This window comes from Gopherus flavomarginatus, chromosome 2, assembly GCF_025201925.1.
Source record: "Gopherus flavomarginatus isolate rGopFla2 chromosome 2, rGopFla2.mat.asm, whole genome shotgun sequence".
In the NCBI taxonomy this organism is placed as follows: domain Eukaryota; kingdom Metazoa; phylum Chordata; order Testudines; family Testudinidae; genus Gopherus; species Gopherus flavomarginatus.
Window position 1 is genome coordinate 239,301,236 of NC_066618.1, and position 22,713 is coordinate 239,323,948.

Genomic DNA, 22,713 nt, shown 5'->3' on the forward strand with positions numbered 1-22,713 from the left:
TCCCTTGGGTAGCAAGAAGGGAAAGGTGAGAGACGCTGTGTGGGTTTGTCTCTTCACCTTTTCTTCCCTTAGGCACTAAGAGGACTAGCATCTTGAGTGGAGGGCGTGGGTAGGCCCAGGGGCTCCAGTTCACTCCCTTTTATTGGGACACTGTGATTGGAAATATACCACCTCAATATGGAACCTAAAAAAGAGGGTCTCTGAATATTATTTCCCGTTGCAAACCTTAAGAGCAGATTGGGAGACCCAAACGTTTCATTTGTACCCACAAAATTTGGCAGGTGTGTCTCAGATTAAAGGTCTGGGTTTGAGCCCTTTGTAAGTGAAGGTGATATTTGTTCACTAAGATATGCACTTACATTTTAACACCTCACATCTACAGGATGGGTGTGTTTGTGAAGGTTCCTGTCAGATTCCTGTAGTGTCTTCATTTATTATACGAATCTGAACTTCCAAGTGCAAAGAGTAATCCTCATGATCTGGACAGATTTAATAGCTCCTTTAAAACAGGACAACTCCAACCAAACTATTGTGTATGTTTATAGTGTGCTTGGTTGTGTGTGTAATGTTGAATATAAAATATGAGTGGCTATAACACGATTACCACATAGAGCCACAGGTATTTGCCTGTACGTTGCAGAATATAAAACGTGAAGCTATAATATATATTATATACATATGGGTATAATGTGTGTGTTAATAATTATATATGAAGAGGAGGATGCGTAGGTTGAAGAAACCACTTTCTGGCTGCTTATTGCAAACCAATAAACAACAGCCTGAATCCCAGCAGTCTAGCGAGCCTGGGACATTTTAAAGTGAATTCTTATCCTCTCGAGTTGGAGATCTCCAATTAGCCTCAGAAGCGCACAGCGTGTGTGTGAAATAGGCAGTTGCTGGCACGCAATCTTTCCCAAGGTTGTGCTTCCTTTCCTTTTTCCTGAGATTTGGCGCAGGGGGAAGGGGTCGAAGTCACATGGACACAAAGCTTTTGATTAATGTCCAAGCTGCCTGGGCTGCTGCTGCTGAAGCCTTCCAATCTCGCAGTCACACAGAGCGCTGGGAGAGCCGGAGCCAGTGACCACTCATTTCCTACAGGCTGTGCCCGCTTCCTTGCTGGAAAAGAACACACGCAGTTGTGTTGCTTTGCTCCTCTGGCTCTCAAAGCACTTCTTGAGCAGGGGAAGAGCGAGACTGGTTAACAGCCTGCAAGCCGCGGAAGACCAGCCCCCCGCTATGTAACCGAGTGGGGTCTTTTGTTGTCCCATCTGAACTTTGCTAGAGGAAACACCGAGGCAGCTTTTCCTATTGGTGGCTGCAAACAGCGGAGGAGCTGGGAGAAGCAGGAGCTGGGAGCGAGGCTTCGCTTTGGGGAACAATGACAGAAGAAAGCAAAGGGGAAGGGAAAGGGGAAAGCGGGAAGGATCCGGAGAAACAGCTTCGCCTCAGGGTGTGCGTTTTGAACGAGCTTCTGAAGACTGAGCGGGACTATGTGGGCACTTTGGAGTTCCTGGTGTCGGTGAGTTAAGTTCCACGAAGCCGGGTTCATTGGTGGCTGAGGGAAGTGACTTGTTGAACAGGAACAACATCCCCCCTTCCCGCCCTCACAGGTTTACCAAGAGGGGGGACAACACCAAGGAATTGGGGCTGTCGCGCGCGGGGGAGAGGGCGAGAGACCTAAACAAACGCGCTCGGAGGCAGAGCCGAGTGAAACAGTTTCCCTGAGTCAATCGGTTTATTGCAAGTAGCTGTTGTTTTGCTGTTGCTTTAAAGAGACTGGAGCGAAGTGGCTTGTAAATGGCTGGCCCTGGGTGCGCTTTTGCAGGGAATTTACCACGAGACAAACAATTAATCTGGGACTGGCGTCCAGGAATAGAGAACAGTGAGAGCCAGGTACACTTTGTTCGACGATCTTTTCAGTCTTCGCTAGCTATCCAGCCGGCAGCGCAGTGCAGTCCCTTTACTTACAATAACCCTTGAAACACAGTATTCTGGTGGGGGGTAAAAGAGAGAGCAAAGCGGGGTTCTGATCTACAGCAGCTGTTGAGTATTAAAACCACATGTGGCATTCACCCCTTCCACTACCCCCATAGTCTCCAATTTAAACCAGGCTTTGTAATGTAGTAGTTGGATGGAGACTTGAAGGAACAGTTATTTTTTTTTTTAAAATGCATTTTAGAGTATGTTGTAGCAGTAAGTTTTAGTTTCATTCTGTGTCTTAAAATCAGTGTACAACAACATGATCTGCTGTTAGGTTCAAATCAGGTAGTTGCAGAAACTTTTGCTTTCTGATGAAGTTATCCTCTGGTATAACCAAAGAAAGTACTATTTCCACTATGGAATGATAAGACAAACATCATAACATTTCTTCCCTTTCCCATTTGCACCCAGCATCAACAGCATCACTTTAAGGCCTCTTTGGGATAAACAAATCTCAAGTCATCTGCTTAGTTTTCCAGAGGGTCTTCCATAATAGCCCTGACATTCTTTTCTCTCCTCCCCCACCGCCTCTGAAGGGGCAATCTTTCAAACAGCAAACTTTCTGCTTTGTTTTTTTGAGATCTCTGAACTTTCTGCTTATTATCATGGCAAAGGAAATTCTCAATTTGGCTGTGGCAAGGAGAATAAAAGCACAGACTATGGAGTGAAACAAGATCTACAGAGTAGCCTTTTTCTCCACTTGTTTATGTAAAATGATCAGTGGTCCAATGTATTTTGCTTTTATATTTGAATATTAAAAAAGAGAAAGTGGTAGTAAAATTATACTATACTATGCTTCCATTTAGCAACCGTGCTGTGCTTATTGGCACAAATATTTGATTTTGAAGTGACTTTGTCCAAGATTTGGTTTTCAGCTCTGTATTTGATCTACCTCACAATAATTATAATGTTTACATTTTCACAAGTGATCGGTTATTTGGGATACTCAATCTTTGGGTATCCAACTTGAGACTCCTTATAGGGTTTTGGTTTTCAAAAAGTGGATTCAGTTCCTCCCCTGCCTGATGTGGAGCAAGGATTTGATGTTGGGTCTTCTCACTTCTAGGAGGGTGCCCTAATCACTGGACTATGGGGTATTCTGCGACAAGTTTCTTACATTGAAGCAGTTCCAGAATGTATAAATTATTAAACACCCATTGGAGGAGAGGGAATGGAATCTGGGTCTTTATATATAGTGGACCAGCTTCAAAAGAAGTGATTGAGAGACACCTGCCCCAAAATACCCAATAGCCTGATGGTTAGAGCACCCTCCTGAGAGGAGGGAGGTACAACTTCAAATTCCTGCTCCACATCAGGAAGAGGTGGGAATTGAACCCTGGCTAGTGTGTTTACCAATGGGCTAAAAGTTATAAAGGGGACAGTAGCTTCAATTCCTTCTGTGTTTTTTGCAAAAAGGGGATTAGGTGCCTAATTCCAGAAGAGGGTTCATGATTGAGAATCCAGTGGAGATAGGTGCCTCCCTCTGACCCAGATTTAGGTGCCTAACTCCCTTTGAGGGGTAGTGCTTAGGCCACACCCCACTCATATATATATTTCCTATTCGTTAGCTTAGGCAGCTCTCTGCTCAGCATGCTGGCCTTTGTGGATCCCATTTTTCAGTGCTTCTCTAGGTATAGAGATCTTGGGCATCTAACCTGGAGCTGTGGATTCCACTGGGTGGCATGGCACAAGAACATTAGGCAATGGAAGGCTGAGCACTGTGACACCTAAGACCTTTTGTGGATCTATCCCTCGGTGCTTTAAAAAAATTTGCTGGTTGAAATTAACAGGATCAGAAAATATTTGCCACATCTTGAGATCAGGGCCTATTTTTGTGAGGCCTACAGAATGCAATGCGTTATGCTATGTTTGGAGAGGCAACTAGCTACAATTACAAACATTACAACACAAGAGACCCTGGTGTATATGGCAAGCTAGTTTGACTAGACAAGATGATGTGGAAATTCAAGTTGTTAAGAATGGTCATATTTTCAGACAGGTTAAATATAGGAAATAGAAAACTAGCTTGGTAAATGAAAAAGGCCAAAATTAATGGGAAAACTTGTATGAAAAACCCCAATGAGCTATTGTGAAGAAATGGGAACAAAGACATTTAAACCATGAGAAATTATTTGATGGTGTCATTTTTCTCATTTTGAAAGTGAATACAATGTTAGTGAAAGATTTGGGATTAACAGCATTGAAGATTAGAGTCCTTTGTTTATCTGTACAACTGGTTCAGGTCTGGGGTGGTTTCGCTGTACTACCCTGTCAATGGACTTCAATCAGGGACCCTCATTTAGGATAAGAGGGTAATTTGTTCTCCAGGCCTATTCAGTCCTTGGAATTTTTGCTAAAACTGTCAAAGTTTATCTGTTGTGCAGATGTTTTTTATGCTATTTGCATGCCCATTACAAACTAGGTTACTATCTCTTGTTATAGGCACTGTGGTGGTGCTCATCATTGTGGTGTCTGATCACTATTTCACACAGGCTACTGTGTCAGTCAGTATAACTTTCAGCCACTATCAATCTGGGCTAGATTCCGAGAGGTAAAAGACTTCATATCCCATTTTACCAGCTGCCTGATAACATTTTTTTGTGAACATTCATTGCATATGATTCTGAACAAGTTCTGTTAGGAATAACAATGTCAATATAATGAAATGAAAATATTTGACATCTATGTGGTCATGATGGTGATTTTTTTTACATTTTTGGCGAGCTGACCTGTAGAAGGGCTCGGCTGAGGCCCGTCCCGCCATGGGGCTGTGGGGGATCCCACCGCCTCACAATAGTTCGCTATGGGCCCCGGCCCTGAGTCAGGGCAGGGCAGTGAACAAACAGTCTGGAGCTCAGGTTTCTGAGCATCTGGTGTGAGGGGGAGACTGCCACCTGTGAGTAGGGTAGCAGGGGGGATGCAGGCCCACCCACTCCACTGCATCCCAGCCTGGGGCCCTAGCAGTGGCAGGAGACTCGCTACTGTGTCAGTGGGGATCCTGACCGCAACACTCTGACATGGGTTCTGGCTGAGCTGTGGCTAGACCAGGGTCAACTGCCCCCGGGCTACTTCCAGACTGTCCCTCGTAGGGTACCTGGGTTAGGGCAGTGTCCTCAGTGGTGCAGAAAACCTCCGATTCCTCTGGGTAACAGGCGAGTGATAGGCCTGGCTGCTCCTTAGAGTAGGTGGCAAGGGATAGGGTGGGCTGCTCCTCAGGGTAGCTGGCCAGGGGTAAGCTGGGCCGGCCTGGCCAGTCCTTGTGTCGGCTGCAGCCTGCCGGTCTGTCTCAACGCAGAGCTAGGACACCGGCATCTGGCATCTCTGGCGGCTGGCTTTCAAGTGAGCTCTGCAGTTGGGCTTTTCTACTTCCTGTCCTGCACCCTGCCCTTTGGGGAGCGGGTACAGGACCCGCTGGCTCTGCCCACTTTGGTGCTAGGGGAGGCTCGTCCCTCCACGGGGCTGTGGGGTATCCCACTGTCTTGCTACATGACCTATAAAATATTCAGGAAGGAATTTTCATGTGGCCATTCTATGCCTTATAATCAAATGTGCCCTGTTAAGGAGTGATAACAGAAGATGATTTGAGCAGCAATGACTGGAATTCTGTACCTGTTATTATAAATCATAGTTCCTGACTCAGGAGGAATTGGTATAAGAAATGGACAATAGATAACACAGGGTGGGGTTTGTGTGGGGAAATAGCATAAATCTTAATAGATTTATCAGCCCTAAAGTAAAATTCCTTCTAATGTTAAAATTGAAAACCCTGAAAGTCTGAAGACATTGACACAAATGCTTCTTCAAGACCTAGTGAAGTAATTGGACTATATACAATAAGTAGGGCCCTACCAAATTCACGGTCCATTTTGGTCAATTTTACAGTCATAGGACTTTTAAAATAGTCAATTTCACAGTTTCAGACGTTTATATCTGAAATTTCACGATGTCGCAATCGTGAGGGTCCCAACCCAAAAGGAGGTTGTGGGGGTTGCAAGGCTGTTGTAGGGGGTTTGTGGGATTGCCACTCTTACTTCTGCACTGCTGCTGGCAGGGGCACTGCCTTCAGAGTTGGGCAGCCAGAGAGCTGCGGCTGCTGGTTGGGAGCCCAGCTCTAAAGCCAGCATCACCATTGCAACAGAGCAGAAGTGAAGATTTCAGGGTATGGACAGTGAGTTACCATATGCCCTGGTTTTCACGGCAGCCTTCTGCCTGAGTCAGCATTTGACAGCTGGGGTCCCAGCCGCTTGCTCAGGTTGGGGGCTGACAGCCACCCTCACTTCTGTGCTGCCTTCAGAGCTGGGCTCCCAGCCAGGATCCATGGAGCTTCCTGCAGCTGCGGAAGGTTCCTGGAGGTGGGTCTGACCTGGCTCTGGGAGCAGCCCCTGCAGGGGAAGAGGAAGTCCCATTCCCCCCCAGCCCAGGCTGGGACTAGCAGCTGGATCCTGGTGCACAGTAGGAGCCCTGGGCTGGAGCGCTTCCAGTCCTTCCCCTCCCCTACAGTAGCCAGATTTCACGGTATGTGACGTGGTTTTCATGGCCATGAATTTGGTAGGACCTTAACAATAAGCCACTGTAGTCTTAGTATGTATCTGAATTGTAAAATTCTGCTTGCCCATTCGCTAAGAATATTTTGATTAGATAAATAAAATACCTTTCTCCCCCAGTCATTCCTTATCCATCATTATCATCCTGGTAAGGAAGGGCAAGAAGACTTTTTGTCGGGGTTGGTAAACTTGTATCACAGTTTTGCCAGGCTGGTGTGTATATTAAGTGAAATACAGCAGAGGTATGTTAAGTTGAGTAAATACTTTCATTACTGAATTGGGCATGCTGTCACGTCTATATGTGATTTCTCATACCTGCCTATTTTTGGTGTTTTTAGCTTACACACATGACAGGTCAACCTCTGAGAGGGCCAGATTATATTAAAATTATTCCTTCCTTTTTCTGAGTTTTCTGTGTGACAAACTTTAATAGCATGTCATATATAAATTCAGCTGATACCTAACTAATAACTGGACATTTGGCCCCGTTTCAGATAGATACTTAAGCACTTGCATAACTTTAAGCATACTAGTAGTCTCATTGCCATGAATAGGGCTAGACATACACTTAAAGTTATGCATGTGCTTATGTATCTGACTGAAACATGGCTTTTAATTTTAGAATATTTCATTCTAGCATTTGGAGTTTGAACTGGATGCCAATATTCATTCGGTATAGGAAAGTTAAGTTAGTGTAATTAAAGAACACTAATAAATACTACTAACATTACTACAAACAATAAACATTGTTATCTAAAGCACTAAAGCATTTTTAAAGGACATCGTGTTTTTATAGCTAAAGAATACTTCGAATTACTTGAAGTTTCTGAGTACTACGTCACCAGCCAATTGGCATTCAGAGTTCTCCAATACTTGGAAGTGTGCACTTTATTTTGCTAATCATGCCATTTCATACAGCTCAAAACATTAGAGAATCCTGACTTTTCCAATGAAAGGGAAGACTGTATTTAAAAGCTAAAAACTACACTTTCCATGAACTCCTCCCCTTCTGGGTGTGGGGTGGAGGGAAGATTAGTCACTATTCTGTAGGAAAAAAAATAGAAATGATATTTAATATAATGTCATTGGGAGTTGATGGTAATGGTGCTTTTTTGTTAACTTTTGTGGCTTCATCAGTGTTAACATCGGTCATGAAATGACATTTTAGAAAAAGAAAAGATACCCTTAATTGTCTGTGTTCATTTATATTTGATACACTATGTAAAACTAAAATTGCATGTTTTGCTTTAAATATAGAACAGCAAGCTAACTTGATCTAAACTGAATAGGCTTTTTTGGAATGACTTTTCAGGACCTATGGGCCCTACACAGCTCCTTTTGGAGTCCAGCAGTGCTTCTTTACACATTAGCCACAGGAACAAATTGAAAAATGCCAGGAGTTCTGTCCCCTGAGATTTAAGGCTCTGGGTGAAATCCTGGCCCCATTGGTTTCAATGGCAAAACTCCCATTGACTTCAGTGGGCCAGGATTTCACCCTCTGAGTTTCTAGTAATGAGGAGCTTGGAGACTGAAATGAGATTCCCCAAATGGTAGTGCTGCACAGTGCCATAAGCTTCCTGGGCCTCTCACACACGAGTTACTTTTGAAATACTCTTTTATAGTTGTAGTTTGGTACAAATTTGCTAGGAAAAATATTAATCAATTACTGTAATAATAAGTGACTTCATAATAGTATGTATAATTGCATTTACATTTTTTAAAAGGTTTTTGAATGAATGGAAGGGAAGGATTTTGGCTGGCTGCATTTTTTGATAAGATTATGTGATTTCCTTTTCCTTTCCTCAGTTTAACTCCCCCCTCTCACCCCTCACAAATTCTATGGCTGCTACATCATAAAAAGTCAAAAGGAAGTGCAAACACAATTACCATAGAAAGTCAGCATCTTTTTCCATTCACTTCCAGTTTCTGCTGTTTTTTAACTTGTCTAGGCATTACAAAGTGAGGAAAAACCTGAATGTGTTATGCTATTCTTACTCGGGCAAAATTGAATATCAACAGCACCACCTGTGGCCATTGTCAAGGTAAACGATAAGCTGTATTAAAAGTGGTTTATTTATTTCCCCATAAAGGAAAACAGTTGAGATATTTTACAAAGTTTATTGTCAAGAAAGGTGTTTCCTATCTCAACGAGTTAAGGACAAGGTTCACTCGAGGACTGACAATAACAAAAAGGCCAAAGCTTTTAAGGGGGCTGTCTATTAAGTAACTTAGTTTACTTTGAATACACTCAGTACAGATGTCTCCTATTTTTAATTGGGTTTTCTCCTTGGTCTGTCTTTGCTGTAGACTACTATAAATGCATCTTTGTTATAATCTGTTTTGGAATGAGCAGGACTGTTACCCTTGAAAAATTCAAGCCTATCTTCTCTTCTGGAAAATGTTAATATGGGGGAGGAAATAAACTGAATTTCTGGCCTGATGGAGAAAGGGAAATTGGATTTGAAAGCCTCAACCTCACAGAATTTGTCTTGGGTATAAGCTAAGCACTGAAAAAGATACAGAGCAAGAGGACAGGAATGGTTAACTGTGTACAGTTGGCTTCTGGTGCCTTCTGCAATTATGGTGAAGTTTCTTGGTTCATCTCTCTAAATTCTTACACTACACCTATCACCCTGGTTGTATCTGGGTATCTAGTTAGTTTTTTATGAAGATATTTAGGACTGTATGCTAACTTTTTGTATTTATGCCTATGCATTTTTCCCCATCTGACCTTCAAAATGGCTGAGCAGATTCATAGGCTACACACAAATATTCAAGAATATTCGATATCCAGGAGGAAACTCAAACATAAATATAGAGAGAATTCTTTCCTCTGTGATATATTGGCTCAACAGGTAATACCTCGTACTTCTATAACAGTTTCCTTTCAAAGATCTCTGAATGTTTTACAGTCATTAATAAATTAAGTCTCAGCAACCTTGCAGATGACAAAGTTTAGGTTCATGCACAGAGAGATTGTGAATTTGGGTCCCAGAGGAGGTCGGTAGTAGAGCCAAAAATATAACCTAGATATCTTGGTTTCCAGCCCTATGCTTTAACTACAAGACTATCTTTTTTTCTTATGTATATTTGATACTAAAAAAAGTTTGCCTACTAAAAACATCTCTGAGAGATTGTGTAAGAATAATTTTTCAAAACCAGTTTCATTCTGTAAAAATTGTATTTCTACCATAATTCTATATAGGCTGTTTACAAGCCAAGTTATCTATGATACATCATTGTAGGGGCAGAACTAAGATTTTAGAGATCGCCACTTTTCCTGCAGTGAAATAATGTGAGGTTGTGACTGAACTCTTGCCTCCACTTTGTGCTCTTGACAGCCTGGATTCAATGTATTTTGTATGCCAATCTGCTTTGAAGTAACTCCTGCCTCCAGCTGTCATTGTCAGGTGTATGGGTGAAGCCTGCTAGGAAACTAGCTCTGCAGGCGCACGAAGTAGAAGTACCATAGGATTTATAGACTCATAGACTCTAGGACTGGAAGGGACCTCGAGAGGTCATCGAGTCCAGTCCCCTGCCCTCATGGCAGGACCAAATACTGTCTAGACCATCCCTGATAGACATTTATCTAACCTACTCTTAAATATCTCCAGAGATGGAGATTCCACAACTTCCCTAGGCAATCTATTCCAGTGTTTAACTACCCTGACAGTTAGGAACTTTTTCCTAATGTCCAACCTAAATCTCCCTTGCTGCAGTTTAAGCCCATTGCTTCTTGTTCTATCATTGGAGGCTAAGGTGAACAAGTTTTCTCCCTCCTCCTGATGACACCCTTTTAGATACCTGAAAACTGCTATCATGTCCCCTCTCAGTCTTCTCTTTTCCAAACTAAACAAACCCAATTCCTTCAGCCTTCCTTCATAGGTCATGTTCTCAAGACCTTTAATCATTCTTGTTGCTCTTCTCTGGACCCTCTCCAATTTCTCCACGTCTTTCTTGAAATGCGGTGCCCAGAACTGGACACAATACTCCAGTTGGGGCCTAACCAGCGCAGAGTAAAGCGGAAGAATGACTTCTCGTGTCTTGTTTACAACACACCTGTTAATGCATCCCAGAATCACGTTTGCTTTTTTTGCAACAGTATCACACTGTTGACTCATATTAAGCTTGTGGTCCACTATGACCCCTAGATCTCTTTCTGCCATACTCCTTCCTAGACAGTCTCCTCCCATTCTGTATGTGTGAAACTGATTGTTCCTTCCTAAGTGGAGCACTTTGCATTTATCTTTATTGAACTTCATCCTGTTTACCTCAGACCATTTCTCCAACTTGTCCAGATCATTTTGAATTTTGACCCTGTCCTCCAAAGCAGTTGCAATCCCTCCCAGTTTGGTATCATCTGCAAACTTAATAAGCGTACTTTCTATGCCAACATCTAAATCGTTGATGAAGATATTGAACAGAACCGGTCCCAAAACAGAACCCTGTGGAACCCCACTTGTTATACCTTTCCAGCAGGATTGGGAGCCATTAACAACTACTCTCTGAGTACGGTTATCCAGCCAGTTATGCACCCACCTTATAGTAGCCCCATCTAAATTGTACTTTCCTAGCTTATCTATAAGAATATCATGCGAGACTGTATCAAATGCCTTACTGAAGTCTAGATATATCACATCCACCGCTTCTCCCTTATCCACAAGGATTTGTAGCAGGTCAGAGCAGAAGTGTAAGAATTCTGCTGGAAGGTAAAAGTCAGTGAGCCTTGAAGAGAACAGATGTGGAAATAGCAGAGAGAGCAGAGGTTTCACTCTACATTTGTTTCATTGAGGTACAAGAGTAGCTGGTGGAACGTCTTTCTGAAAATGGCCCATGATAAACCATCTATTCTCTACTCTTTCCATGGAGGCACTTATTAAAATTTTAAAGTTGGCTTTGAGCAGAATCTATTAGGTTCTTCTTTGAGTGCTTGCTCATATCCATTCCAATTAGGTGTGTGCGTGCCGCGTGCACGTTCGTCTGAGACTTTTTACCCTAGTAACACTCGGTGGGCCAGCAGGTCGCCCCCTGGAGTGGCGCCGGTATGGTGCCTGATATATACCCCTGCCGGCCCATTCGCTCCTCAGTTCCTTCTTACCGCCCGTGTTGGTTGTTGGAACAGTGGAGCGCGGCTTAGCTGTTCTCCACCTCCCTAGCGATTCGCTCGTTTGTATAGTATTGTGTATATAGTTCTTTTACTGTAATTCTAGTTAGTATTTAAATTAATAGTTCTTATAGTTGTATGTATAGTTGAAGAGAATCAGGGCTCGCCCCTTCTTCTCCCTCGGTACCGGGGCCCATGCCCGGTTCACCGGGTTTCAAGCCTTGCGCGGCCTGTCATCGGCTGATGCCCACAGGAGATCCGCACGACTCCTGTTTAAAGTGCCTAGGCGAATCCCACCTTGCGGACAAGTGCCGAATCTGCAAGGCGTTCAAGACCCGGACAAAGAGAGAGCGGGACATTCGCCTGAAACAACTTTTGATGGAGGCAGCTTTAACTCCTCCATCCTCGGCACCGACTCCGGCACTGGGACCAAGTGCCTCTTCCGCACCAGACTGCCCGGCACCGATAAAGGCTCCTCATCCCCACCCTTCACCGGCCCAACCCTCCAGCCGGCACCGCTCCCTCTCCCAGAGGAGCAAGAAGCACAAGGCTCCTGTGGCACCTACAGGTACACCGCAGTCAGAGCGTATCTCCAAGATGGACCACCCGGCACCGTCAACTGCCGCGGCACCGCTTGTCTCCGCACCGTCGATTCTGGCTTCACAGGAGCTGTTGAGTCCGGTGCCTACCAGCTCCCCAGCACACGCTGTGGTTGAGCTCGTCGCGCCCTCCACGCCGGAGACCTTCTCCGCGGCGCGAGACCTAATCGCTCTAACAGAGCCCGAATTGCCCCAACCCCTGGCACCGCCGGTGCGGGTTATTCAGTCGCTGGGCAAGCCCACCATGGTGCGACCACGTTCAGCGGGCACCACTGAACACCGTCAGTCCCGATCCAGATCCCGCGATCACTCTCTGCCTCGACATCGCTCCCGATCCCGGCGCCGCTTGCAGTCCCGGTACCGTTCTCCATGGAACCGGTCGTACTTGCAGCACCGCTCGAGATCCCGGTCGCCGTCGTGGTACTTTCTGCACCGGTCCAGATCGCGGCACCGACGTACTTATCGCAGCCGATCCTGGCACGATGATATAAGGCACCGGTCGACCTCCCGGCACCGCGCTGGTAGCAGATCCTGGTCCCACTCCCGATACCGCCACGGTTCGCGGTACCATTCGCCGGTACCGCACAGAGATGAGCTCTATGGGTGCAGAGACCTGGCCAAATCAACTTCAGCTCCTCCGTGGCCATCGCGTCACCTGTCCGCCTCCTCACACGTGGACAGCGCCTCCTACGGGGGTTCAGATGCGCAGGCCCACCCAGACCATGGACCACCTCAATGGGCTTTTTGGACACCTTGGGCCTATCACCAAGCCCAGGGCAAGCCAACGGGCCCAGCACGCTCCGGCCACTCGGAGCACTGTGCACCAGAGGCCACAGTTAGCAGACCTCCCCCTGCTTGTATGGAGGAAGACTCTGCACATGCACCTGAGCAGCATGATGTTCCGGAGACAGAGGTCCCCCAGGACGAGGCGTCAGTTATCATCCCTGGGTTATCATCCTCTTCTTCGCCGGATGAGGCGGTAGCGGGCACATCATCATCGGGGCCCCCGCCAATTGATCTCCGAGCACATCAGGATCTTCTGCAGCATGTTGCCCAGAATATATATCTTCCCGTAGAGGAAGTTCCTGAGGTGGAGGATCCGGTGGTTAGCATATTATCGGCGGAAGCACCGGCCAGGGTGGCCCTCCCCTTCATCAGATCGATCCAAGCCAGAGCAGACACGATCTGGCAGTCCCCGGCTTCCATCCCACCCACAGCCAGGGGAGTAGAACGAGAATACATGGTGCCGTCCAAGGGGTATGAGTACCTCTACATGCACCTGTCCCCTTCTCGTTGGTGGTACAATCAGTCAACTAACGGGAGCGCCAAGGCCAACAAGCCCCCGCGCCAAAATCTAGGGAGGCCAGGTGCATGGATTTGCTGGGCCGGAAAATCTACTCTGCTGGAGGCCTTCAGCTCCGTGTGGTGAACCAACAGGCCCTCTTAAGCCGCTACAGCTATAACACCTGGGAAGCTGTCAGCCAGTTTACCGAGTTGGTTCCCCAGGACTCCCATCAGGAGTTTACAGCTCTCCTAGAGGAAGGGAAGAGGGTCGCGAGAACCTCACTACGAGCATCCTTAGATGCCACCGACTCTGCAGCCAGAACGGTCGCCTCTGGCATAGCTATGCGCCGCATATCTTGGTTGCAAGTGTCTGGCCTACCGCCTGAGCTACAATACACCATTCAAGACTTGCCATTCGATGGACAAGGTCTTTTCTCGCAAAAGACAGATCCCAGACTACAGAGTCTGAAGGACAAACGGGTTATTATGCGTTCCCTGGGAATGCATACACCCCAGACTCAGAGACGGTCCTTCCGCTCCCAACCTCAGCGCCCTTACCCCCCGCCTCGGCCAAGACAGGATCTTGCCCGAAGACGAGGCCGTACTACCTGCAGACGTCAGTCTGGACCTCAAGGGGGCAACAATTCCGGTCCCACCAAACCACCACCGGGACCCAAAGCAAACTTTTGAGGGTGCGCCTGAAAGCAGTGTACTAATTCCCTCCCCGGATCCTCTTCACTTTTACAACCGCCTTTCCCCATTCCTTCCGGCGTGGTCCCAGCTGACCTCAGATCGTTTATTTCTTCCCCCCCACCCCTCGTCCTTGTCCCTCTTCAGGACCCCTCTCACGAGCAACTCATCATTTAGGAGGTTCGCAAGCTCCTCTCAGTCGGAGCTATAGAGGAGGTACCGGAGGAGTTAAGGGGCAATGGGTTTTATTCCCGATATTTCTTAATCCCCAAGACAAAAGGGGGCCTCCGGCCCATCCTGGACCTGCGAGGACTGAACAAATTCATCAAAAAGTTCAAGTTCCGCATGGTATCCCTAGGAACCATCATTCCTTCCCTGGATCCCGGAGATTGGTATGCCGCGCTCGACATGAAGGATGCATATTTCCACATTGCAATTTATCCCCCGCACAGGAGGTATCTGCGCTTTGTGATAAATCAGGGTCACTACCAGTTTACTGTCCTTCCCTTTGGTCTTTCCTCGGCCCCTCGGGTCTTCACGAAGTGTATGGCGGTCGTCGCTGCTTCCCTGCGCCGTCATTGAATACACGTCTTCCCTTACCTCGACGACTGGCTTATCCGAGGGACTTCGGAGGCACAAGTGATCAGCCATGTCGCCATCATCAGGGAGCTGTTTGTGCGTCTAGGCTTGATCATCAGTTTGGACAAGTCCACCCTGGTGCCTATGCAGAGGATGGAATTTATCGGGGCAAAGCTGGACTCCAACCTTGCAACGGCCAGTTTGCCCCTGCACCGGTTCCAAGCCATAGTCTCCCTTGTCGAAAGTCTTCAGAGCTTTCCAACCACTTCTGCTCGTACTTGCCTTGCTCTCCTGGGGCACATGGCTGCATGCACTTTCGTCACAAGGCACGCCAGACTGCGAATGCGCCCTCTGCAAACCTGGCTCGCTTCGGTCTATCGGCCGGGCAGGGACGCCATAGACATAATCCTGACAATTCTGCTGGATGTTCTAGGCTCCCTCGACTGGTGGAAGGCGTCATCCCGAGTGTGTGCGGGCCTGCCATTTCATCCTCCCCAGCCCTCTATGTTCCTAACAACGGACACGTCCTCGCTGGGCTGGGGTGCCCACCTAGGGCTCCTGCGCACCCAAGGCCTTTGGTCACCCCGGGAGCTGATGCTCCACATCAATGTGCGAGAGCTGAGAGCAGTCCAGCTGGCATGCCAAGCGTTTCAGTGCCATCTACACGGCCGTTGTGTTGCGGTGTTCATGGACAACACAACGGCCATGTATTACATCAACAAGCAGGGCGGGACCTGGTCCTCCCCTCTGTGTCAGGAAGCGATACGGCTGTGGGACTTCTGCATAGCCCACTCCATACATCTAGTGGCCTCCTTTCTCCTGGGGGTACGGAACACCCTAGCAGATCACCTGAGCAGGTCCTTCCTATCACACGAATGGTCCATCCGTCCGGATGTTCTCCATTCGATTTTCCGGACGTGGGGCTTTCCCCACATAGACCTGTTTGCATCCAGAATGAACAGGAAATGCCAGATGTTTTGCTCCCTACAGGGTCGCTCCCCGGGCTCCCTGTCGGACGCGTTCCTGATTCCGTGGATGGGCCGCCTCTGTTACGCCTTTCCACCGTTCCCTCTCATCCACTGAGTCCTGCTCAAGCTCCGAAGAGACAGAGCCCGCCTTATCCTGATCGCTCCGGCTTGGCCGAGGCAGCACTGGTACACCATGCTGCTCGACCTGTCCCTGGCAGACCCCATTCCCCTGCCGCTCTGGCCGGACCTGATCACACAAGACTTCGGCAGGATGCACCATCCGGACCTGCAGTCACTTCATCTGACTGCATGGCTCCTGTCTGGTTAAACCAGTTGGAGTTGCACTGTTCCGACGCAGTACAGTAGGTGTTGCTGGGGAGCAGGAAGCCCTCCACGCGCTCAACATACCTCGCAAAATGGAAGCGCTTCTGCCACTGGTGTAACCAGCATGGCCATTCTCTGCATTCTGCATTAGTCCCCACTATCTTGGACTACGTGTGGTCTCTCAAACAGCAGGGGTTGACGATCTCCTCTCTGCGAGTACATCTTGCGGCTATATCCACCTTCCATCCGGGGGAAGCTAGCAGTTCAGTTTTTTCCCACCCTATAGTTTTCCAGATTCCTCAAGGGCTTGGAGCGACTATACCCACAGGTCAAACGGTCTGCCCCTACCTGGGACCTGAACCTTGTCTTAACCAGGCTCATGGGGCCCACTTTCGAGCCTTTGGCCACATGCTCACTTCTGTACCTGTCCTGGAAAACAGCTTTCCTAGTCGCTATCACCTCGGCTAGACGAGTCTCGGAGCTTCGTGCATTGACTGTGGATCCTCCATATACTGTGTTCCATAAGGACAAGGTACAGCTGCGACTGCACTCGGCATTCCTCCCTAAGGTCATCTCTGCCTTTCACGTTAACCAGGGCATCTTTCTGCCAGTCTTTTGTCCAAAGCCGCATTCATCGCGACGAGAGCAACAGCTCCATACTCTGGATGTCCAAAGGGCTCTCGCCTTCTACAGCGAGAGGACCAAGCCCTTCCGGCGCTCACCTCAGCTATTCGTGGCGGTGGCGGAACGTATGAAGGGCATGGCAATCTCCTCCCAGCGTATTGCATCTTGGGTTACATCGTGTATTCGGGCTTGCTATGACTTGGCTTATGCTCAAGCGGGCCATCTCACTGCCCACTCTACTCGGGCTCAAGCCTCATCTGCCGCGTTCTTGGCCCATGTTCCCATACAGGACATCTGCCGCGCGGCCACCTGGTCTTCCATCCATATGTTTGCATCGCACTACGCATTGGTCCAACAGTCTAGAGACGATGCCGCCTTCGGCTCAGCTGTCTTACGTTCCGCAATGTCTCGCTCTGACCCCACCGCCTAGGTAAGGCTTGGGAATCACCTAACTGGAATGGATATGAGCAAGCACTTGAAGAAGAAAAGACGGTTACTCACCTTTGTAACTGTTGTTCTTCGAGATGTGTTGCTCATATCCATTCCACACCCGCCCTCCTTCCCCACTGTTGGATTAGCCGGCAAGTAGGAACTGAGGAGCGGATGGGCCGACAGGGGTATATATCAGGCGCCATACCGGCGCCACTCCAGGGGGTGACCTGCTGGCCCACCGAGTGTTGCTAGGGTAAAAAGTCTCCGACGAATGTGCACGTGGCGTGCACACACCTAATTGGAATGGATATGAGCAACACATCTCGAAGAACAACAGTTACAAAGGTGAGTAACCGTCTTTTTCCTCTGGATAGGTTTTCCTATATTTTAACTTTGAAATGAGTATTTTGCAATACTCATACTTGACGTTTACATGCTTCATATGTTTAAATGAAATTTTGCCTTGTAATAATAGCTGAAGAACAAGGCCAACACCACTTGCTCAACTAATTTATATTAAATGCACTTCATATTTTATTCCCCCTAAAGATATTCATGGCATATTGGACTGTTCAAACAGAATCATAATCAAACATAAATCAGTAAACAAGAATTTACATTCGTATTTCCCATTTTTTTATCAGAAATAATCTTTGAGATTTAAATGTGGAAGTTGTATGTCTGAAACAAGAAGCAAAGTAGACTGTATATAACTTCTCTAGATAAAAATGCCAGATAAGGAATTGATGTGCTTAGGAAGTGCTCAACATATAAACATACAGTAACTATTGAATGATTCATTGGTTTGTATTCTTGTCTGATAAATAATCTAAATTTGACCTTATGTTATTTTAATGAGCATAATGAGACTCAGAAAAATGGAACGTGAAAAATATTTTTTCGCACTTCAAACACTTTTAGGATTTTCTCTGTTTCTTTTGTAAACTCATTAAGCCATGTTTTACCTCTTAATTTAGTCCTCACTGTGGCCTTTTCATAAACTAGATACTAAAAATGCAAAGCTATTTCATTAAAATTAAATATTGTAAAATGAAGCTGCTGATTTTGTGGATCCCATATAGTTGAGTAACAACACTGGAATATTGCTTTACTATATTATTTGGTCTATTAAGATTTACCTTACCTAAGTAATGTAAACATACTGCTGATCAAATGGCTAGAAGAAGTGGCACACCTCACATGCTTTATGACACTATTCTAGGGGTCTGTAATTTCTGAGCATTGTAAAAAGGGGCAGTTATAAGGATAACAATTACATATGAGATTTTAATGTGGGAGAAAGCAACTGAAGCTCAACACTGTACAAAGTATCCTTTCATTAGAAGGTCATTACAAAGGACCTCATGGGGTAGAAGGAAGGGTAATTGTGGCATATATCTGAAATGTTACGGGATTTGGTATAATTATGTGTCTTGTCAGCTTGAATTGGATCATAAAACATTTTATACTGTTTAGTTCCTGTTTATGCCATGTAAAAAGATATTTTCCGAGATTCATTTAAAGCATGAAGAAAATTGATGTGTTCCAGTTTTTCATAAGATGTCTCTGTAGAAATGGTCATCTTAAACAAATTTACACCAATAGACACTTCTTTCCACTACAAGTAAAAATGCGTTTTGGCCTTTTTCTCTTGCAGTTTCATAACACACAAAGTTGAAAGCACAAATATTAATTTTTGGCACATCCAAATTTGTGGTTTTGAAATAAGCTGAAAATTCAGGAAAGTGTAATTTAAAATACTAAGGAATACCTGACTTTGTTTCCCTATAAGAAAAGGGAAATTAATTTTTTTTCTTTCAGCATACCTCCCAACTTACCAAAGTTCAAGTACATGTTGCAATGTATGATAAAGACCCAAAATGAGCAAAGAATCCTGTGGCACCTTATAGACTAACAGACGTTTTGGAGCATGAGCTTTCGTGGGTGAATACCCACTTCCTCAGATGCATGTAATGGAAATTTCCAGGGGCAGGTATATATATATATATATATGCTAGCAAGCAAGCTAGAGATAACGAGGTCAGTTCAATCAGGGAGGATGAGGCCCTGTTCTAGCAGTTGCGGTGTGAAAACCAAGAGAGGAGAAACTGGTTCTGTAATTGGCAAGCCATTCACAGTCTTTATTCAATCCCATCCACCAATGTTATATACGCCATCATATGCCAGCAATGCCCCTCTGCTATGTACATCGGCCAAACTGGACAGTCTCTACGGAAAAGGATAAATGGACACAAATCAGACATTAGGAATGGCAATATACAAAAACCTGTAGGAGAGCACTTCAACCTCCCTGGCCACACTATAGCAGACCTTAAGGTGGCCATCCTGCAGCAAAAAAACTTCAGGACCAGACTTCAAAGAGAAACTGCTGAGCTTCAGTTCATCTGCAAATTTGACACCATCAGCTCAGGATTGAACAAAGACTGTGAATGGCTTACCAATTACAGAACCAGTTTCTCCTCTCTTGGTTTTCACACCGCAACTGCTAGAACAGGGCCTCATCCTCCCTGATTGAACTGACCTCGTTATCTCTAGCTTGCTTGCTAGCATATATATACCTGCCCCTGGAAATTTCCATTACATGCATCTGAGGAAGTGGGTATTCACCCACGAAAGCTCATGCTCCAAAACGTCTGTTAGTCTATAAGGTGCCACAGGATTCTTTGCTGCTTTTACAGATCCAGACTAACACGGCTACCCCTCTGATACTTGACCCAAAATGAGGATCACCAAAGAATTATCCATATAGGAAATTAAAATTCCTGTGGGATTCATTCTTTTAGTGTAAATAATTCTTTCTATAGCCTCAATTTCATGTTTCTTTATTTTTTATGTAAACAACTTTCAAAAGTATAAGTGAGGAGATGCAACATTTATATGATGTTTAGGTGATTTTGGGCCTAAAATGAATGAATTTCCCCAAAATGAAGGACATTTGAGAGCCTCCACCCTTCACTGTTCTTAGGTAAGTTGTATTGAGACCCTTAATTAAGGATGTACACACTTCCTTTTCTTTTATTCCTTGAGATAATAGAACACAAAGTCAGGGGAAGCTGTCCCTGAGCTTCAAGGATGGCTAGAATCTCCTGAAAGACTCATATAAGTGTCGGTAACAGTAAATGTGCCAGTAAAAGTGCATGGTTGAGTGGTTCATTAACTAAAGTTTAAGGGTACAGATGACAGAAAAGGGAAGATAGATCAAAAAGAGCTGAGAAATTAATCTTCTGGTGTAGGTATGTTGAAAGGCAATCTTAGTTCAGAGAAAAAACATTTAATCAGGAAGGTTTGGAATCCTGGTGGGCTGGAAGCAGAGATCCCTGCAGAGAGCTATAAGAAGCATCTAGTAAGAGGTCCACAGTGTTGAATGCTGCTCTGATGTCAAGAAGAGTGAGGTGAATTGGAAGACTTCAGCAGAACTTCATGACAGATAAAAATTTCTCTGACTGAAACCATGACTCAAATGGGTTAGGAAAACTATTGTGTATAGTAAAAGGTGATTGTAAAGACAGAAGAAAAGTTATTGTCTAGGTACACCGCAAGAAGGACAGGAGACTTATAGGTTTTAATCAGGCCTCAACTTTATTATATATGTCTGGGACTACCCGGCAGATAAAGTGTACAGTGCAGGCAAATCCATGCTTATTCAAATCAGTTCTCTGGGGCTTCCACCAGCCCCGCTTTGTTTCCACCCACAGCTTAGACCTTACCATCCACCACCCTCATAAGAGGGTTAAGGAGAGCTAAGGAGAGAGAACAGGGGCGGCAGCTCTCAGCTGTACCAATCATAGGCATCCCCAACCCCTTCCCTCTTTCTGTTACATTATCCAGTATTTCCTTTTAAGTCCTTTACCAGCAGCTGCATTGTCCTTGACTGGTACTGCAACAGCCACCATCCATGGAGGGCCGCATAGGTGACCCATTCATTGGATCCTTGAATTGACAAGACTCCTTAAAAGAAAACAAAATAAACAACTTGTAAGCTGGAGCCAAAAAATCTCCATTCTGCTGACCACATCACATTCCGAGGTTAAAGAGAGCCAGCAGCATCTGCTCGGGTTCACTGCTAGCCCCTGGTGCAAGCTTACAAAATCTGTCAAATTGGAAACGAGACAAGGCATCTTCAATGCCATTATCCATGCCCAGCACGTGCTTTGAAGAAAAACAGATGTTGAAGGTTAAGCATTGTAGAACAAACGCCCTTACCAACTTCATATCCCTGTGCAATCTGGAAGTTTGGTGATTGATAACCTGTACCACTGCCATGTTGTCACATCAGAAGCACACCATTTTATTAGCCAGCTCCAATCCCCAAATCACCACCGCAAGTAAAATGGGGAAAAACTCCAAGAAGTTCATGTCACGCACAACCCCGTTTTGTGTCCAGGTGGCAGGCCATTTTTGTGCACACCATTTGCCTTGATAAAACACTCCAAAACCCATGCCCCTTGCCACATCCGTGTACATTTTAACCCCCTTTGTAATACCTTTCCTCCCACCACAATGATACCTCATTAAATTGATTTAAAAAACTTTCCCGCACCCCCAAGTCTTCCTTCATCTCTCTAGGGATTCGTATGTAATGATGTGGCCTGGCTATGCCAGCCATTGCCAACTGGGCACAAAACGCCCACCCCAGGGCAACAACCCTGCAAGCAAAGTTCAGGTGCCCCAAAATAGATTGCAGTTCCTGCAGCCTGAGTTTTTTAGCCCCCAGTGCTCTCTGGAGCAACCCCAATAGCTTCTGAAGCTTATCCTGAGGGAGCCGAGATACGCCCTCCCTGGAGTCCAGCTCAATACCCAGGTACGTCAATGTAGTAGAAGAGCCTTCTGTTTTCTCCTCTGCTAAGGGTACCCCCAACTTTTTAGCCAGGGCCTGAAATGTGTCCAACAGGTGAACACACTCATTTGACCCGGCTCACCCTGCGAACAAAAAATCATCCAAATAATGCACCACTTGGTTTAGTCCCGCTGACCACACCACTGCCCAGTGCAACATTGCACTGAATTTTTCAAAAGCTGCACAGGATACTGAACAGCCCATGGGCATAGCCTTGTCGGAATAAAATTGCCCCTCAAAACAGAAACCCAACAGGTCAAAGTCCAGTGAGTGCACTGGCAGTAATTGGAAAGCAGACTTGATATCATATTTAGCTATTAGCGCCCCAGGGGCACATGGCCTAACAATACAAATGGCTTCATCAATGGAGGAATAGCATATGGAACACAGTGCCAGGTCTATCCTATCATTAACAGAGCAACCTTGTGGGTATGACAGGTGATGAACTAATTGGTATGTCCGTGGGGTTTTCTTGGGGACCACCTCAGGGGAGAAACTCTCAAATGTGCTATAGGCAATTGAGTAAATGGCCCTGCTATCCTGCCCTCCTTTAATTCTTGTGCAATCATTTTTTGAACAATGTGTCCCATCCCAGCTACTGACTTTAAATCTTTTGACATCAAATGAATTCTATATCCCACAACAGGGATCTGAAATCCTGCTGTAAACCCCTCCCACAAATATGCCCTATCTGCCCTGTTAGGGTATTCCATAGGAGAATCCTTAA

At 45.9% G+C, this 22,713-nt stretch overlaps 1 protein-coding gene across 4 annotated transcripts in view; it reads left to right on the forward strand.

The window, feature by feature from the left end:
• The first annotated feature begins 1,112 nt into the window (after positions 1-1,112).
• Positions 1,113-22,713, forward strand: part of PREX2 (phosphatidylinositol-3,4,5-trisphosphate dependent Rac exchange factor 2) — a 307,132-nt gene continuing 285,531 nt past the window's right edge. For all 4 annotated transcript variants that reach the window (XM_050940505.1, XM_050940507.1, XM_050940506.1 and 1 more), the window contains exon 1: positions 1,113-1,519. In XM_050940505.1, the coding sequence (XP_050796462.1) occupies positions 1,379-1,519 (141 nt within the window). In that variant the 5' untranslated portion in view covers positions 1,113-1,378. The remainder of the gene's footprint in view (positions 1,520-22,713) is intronic.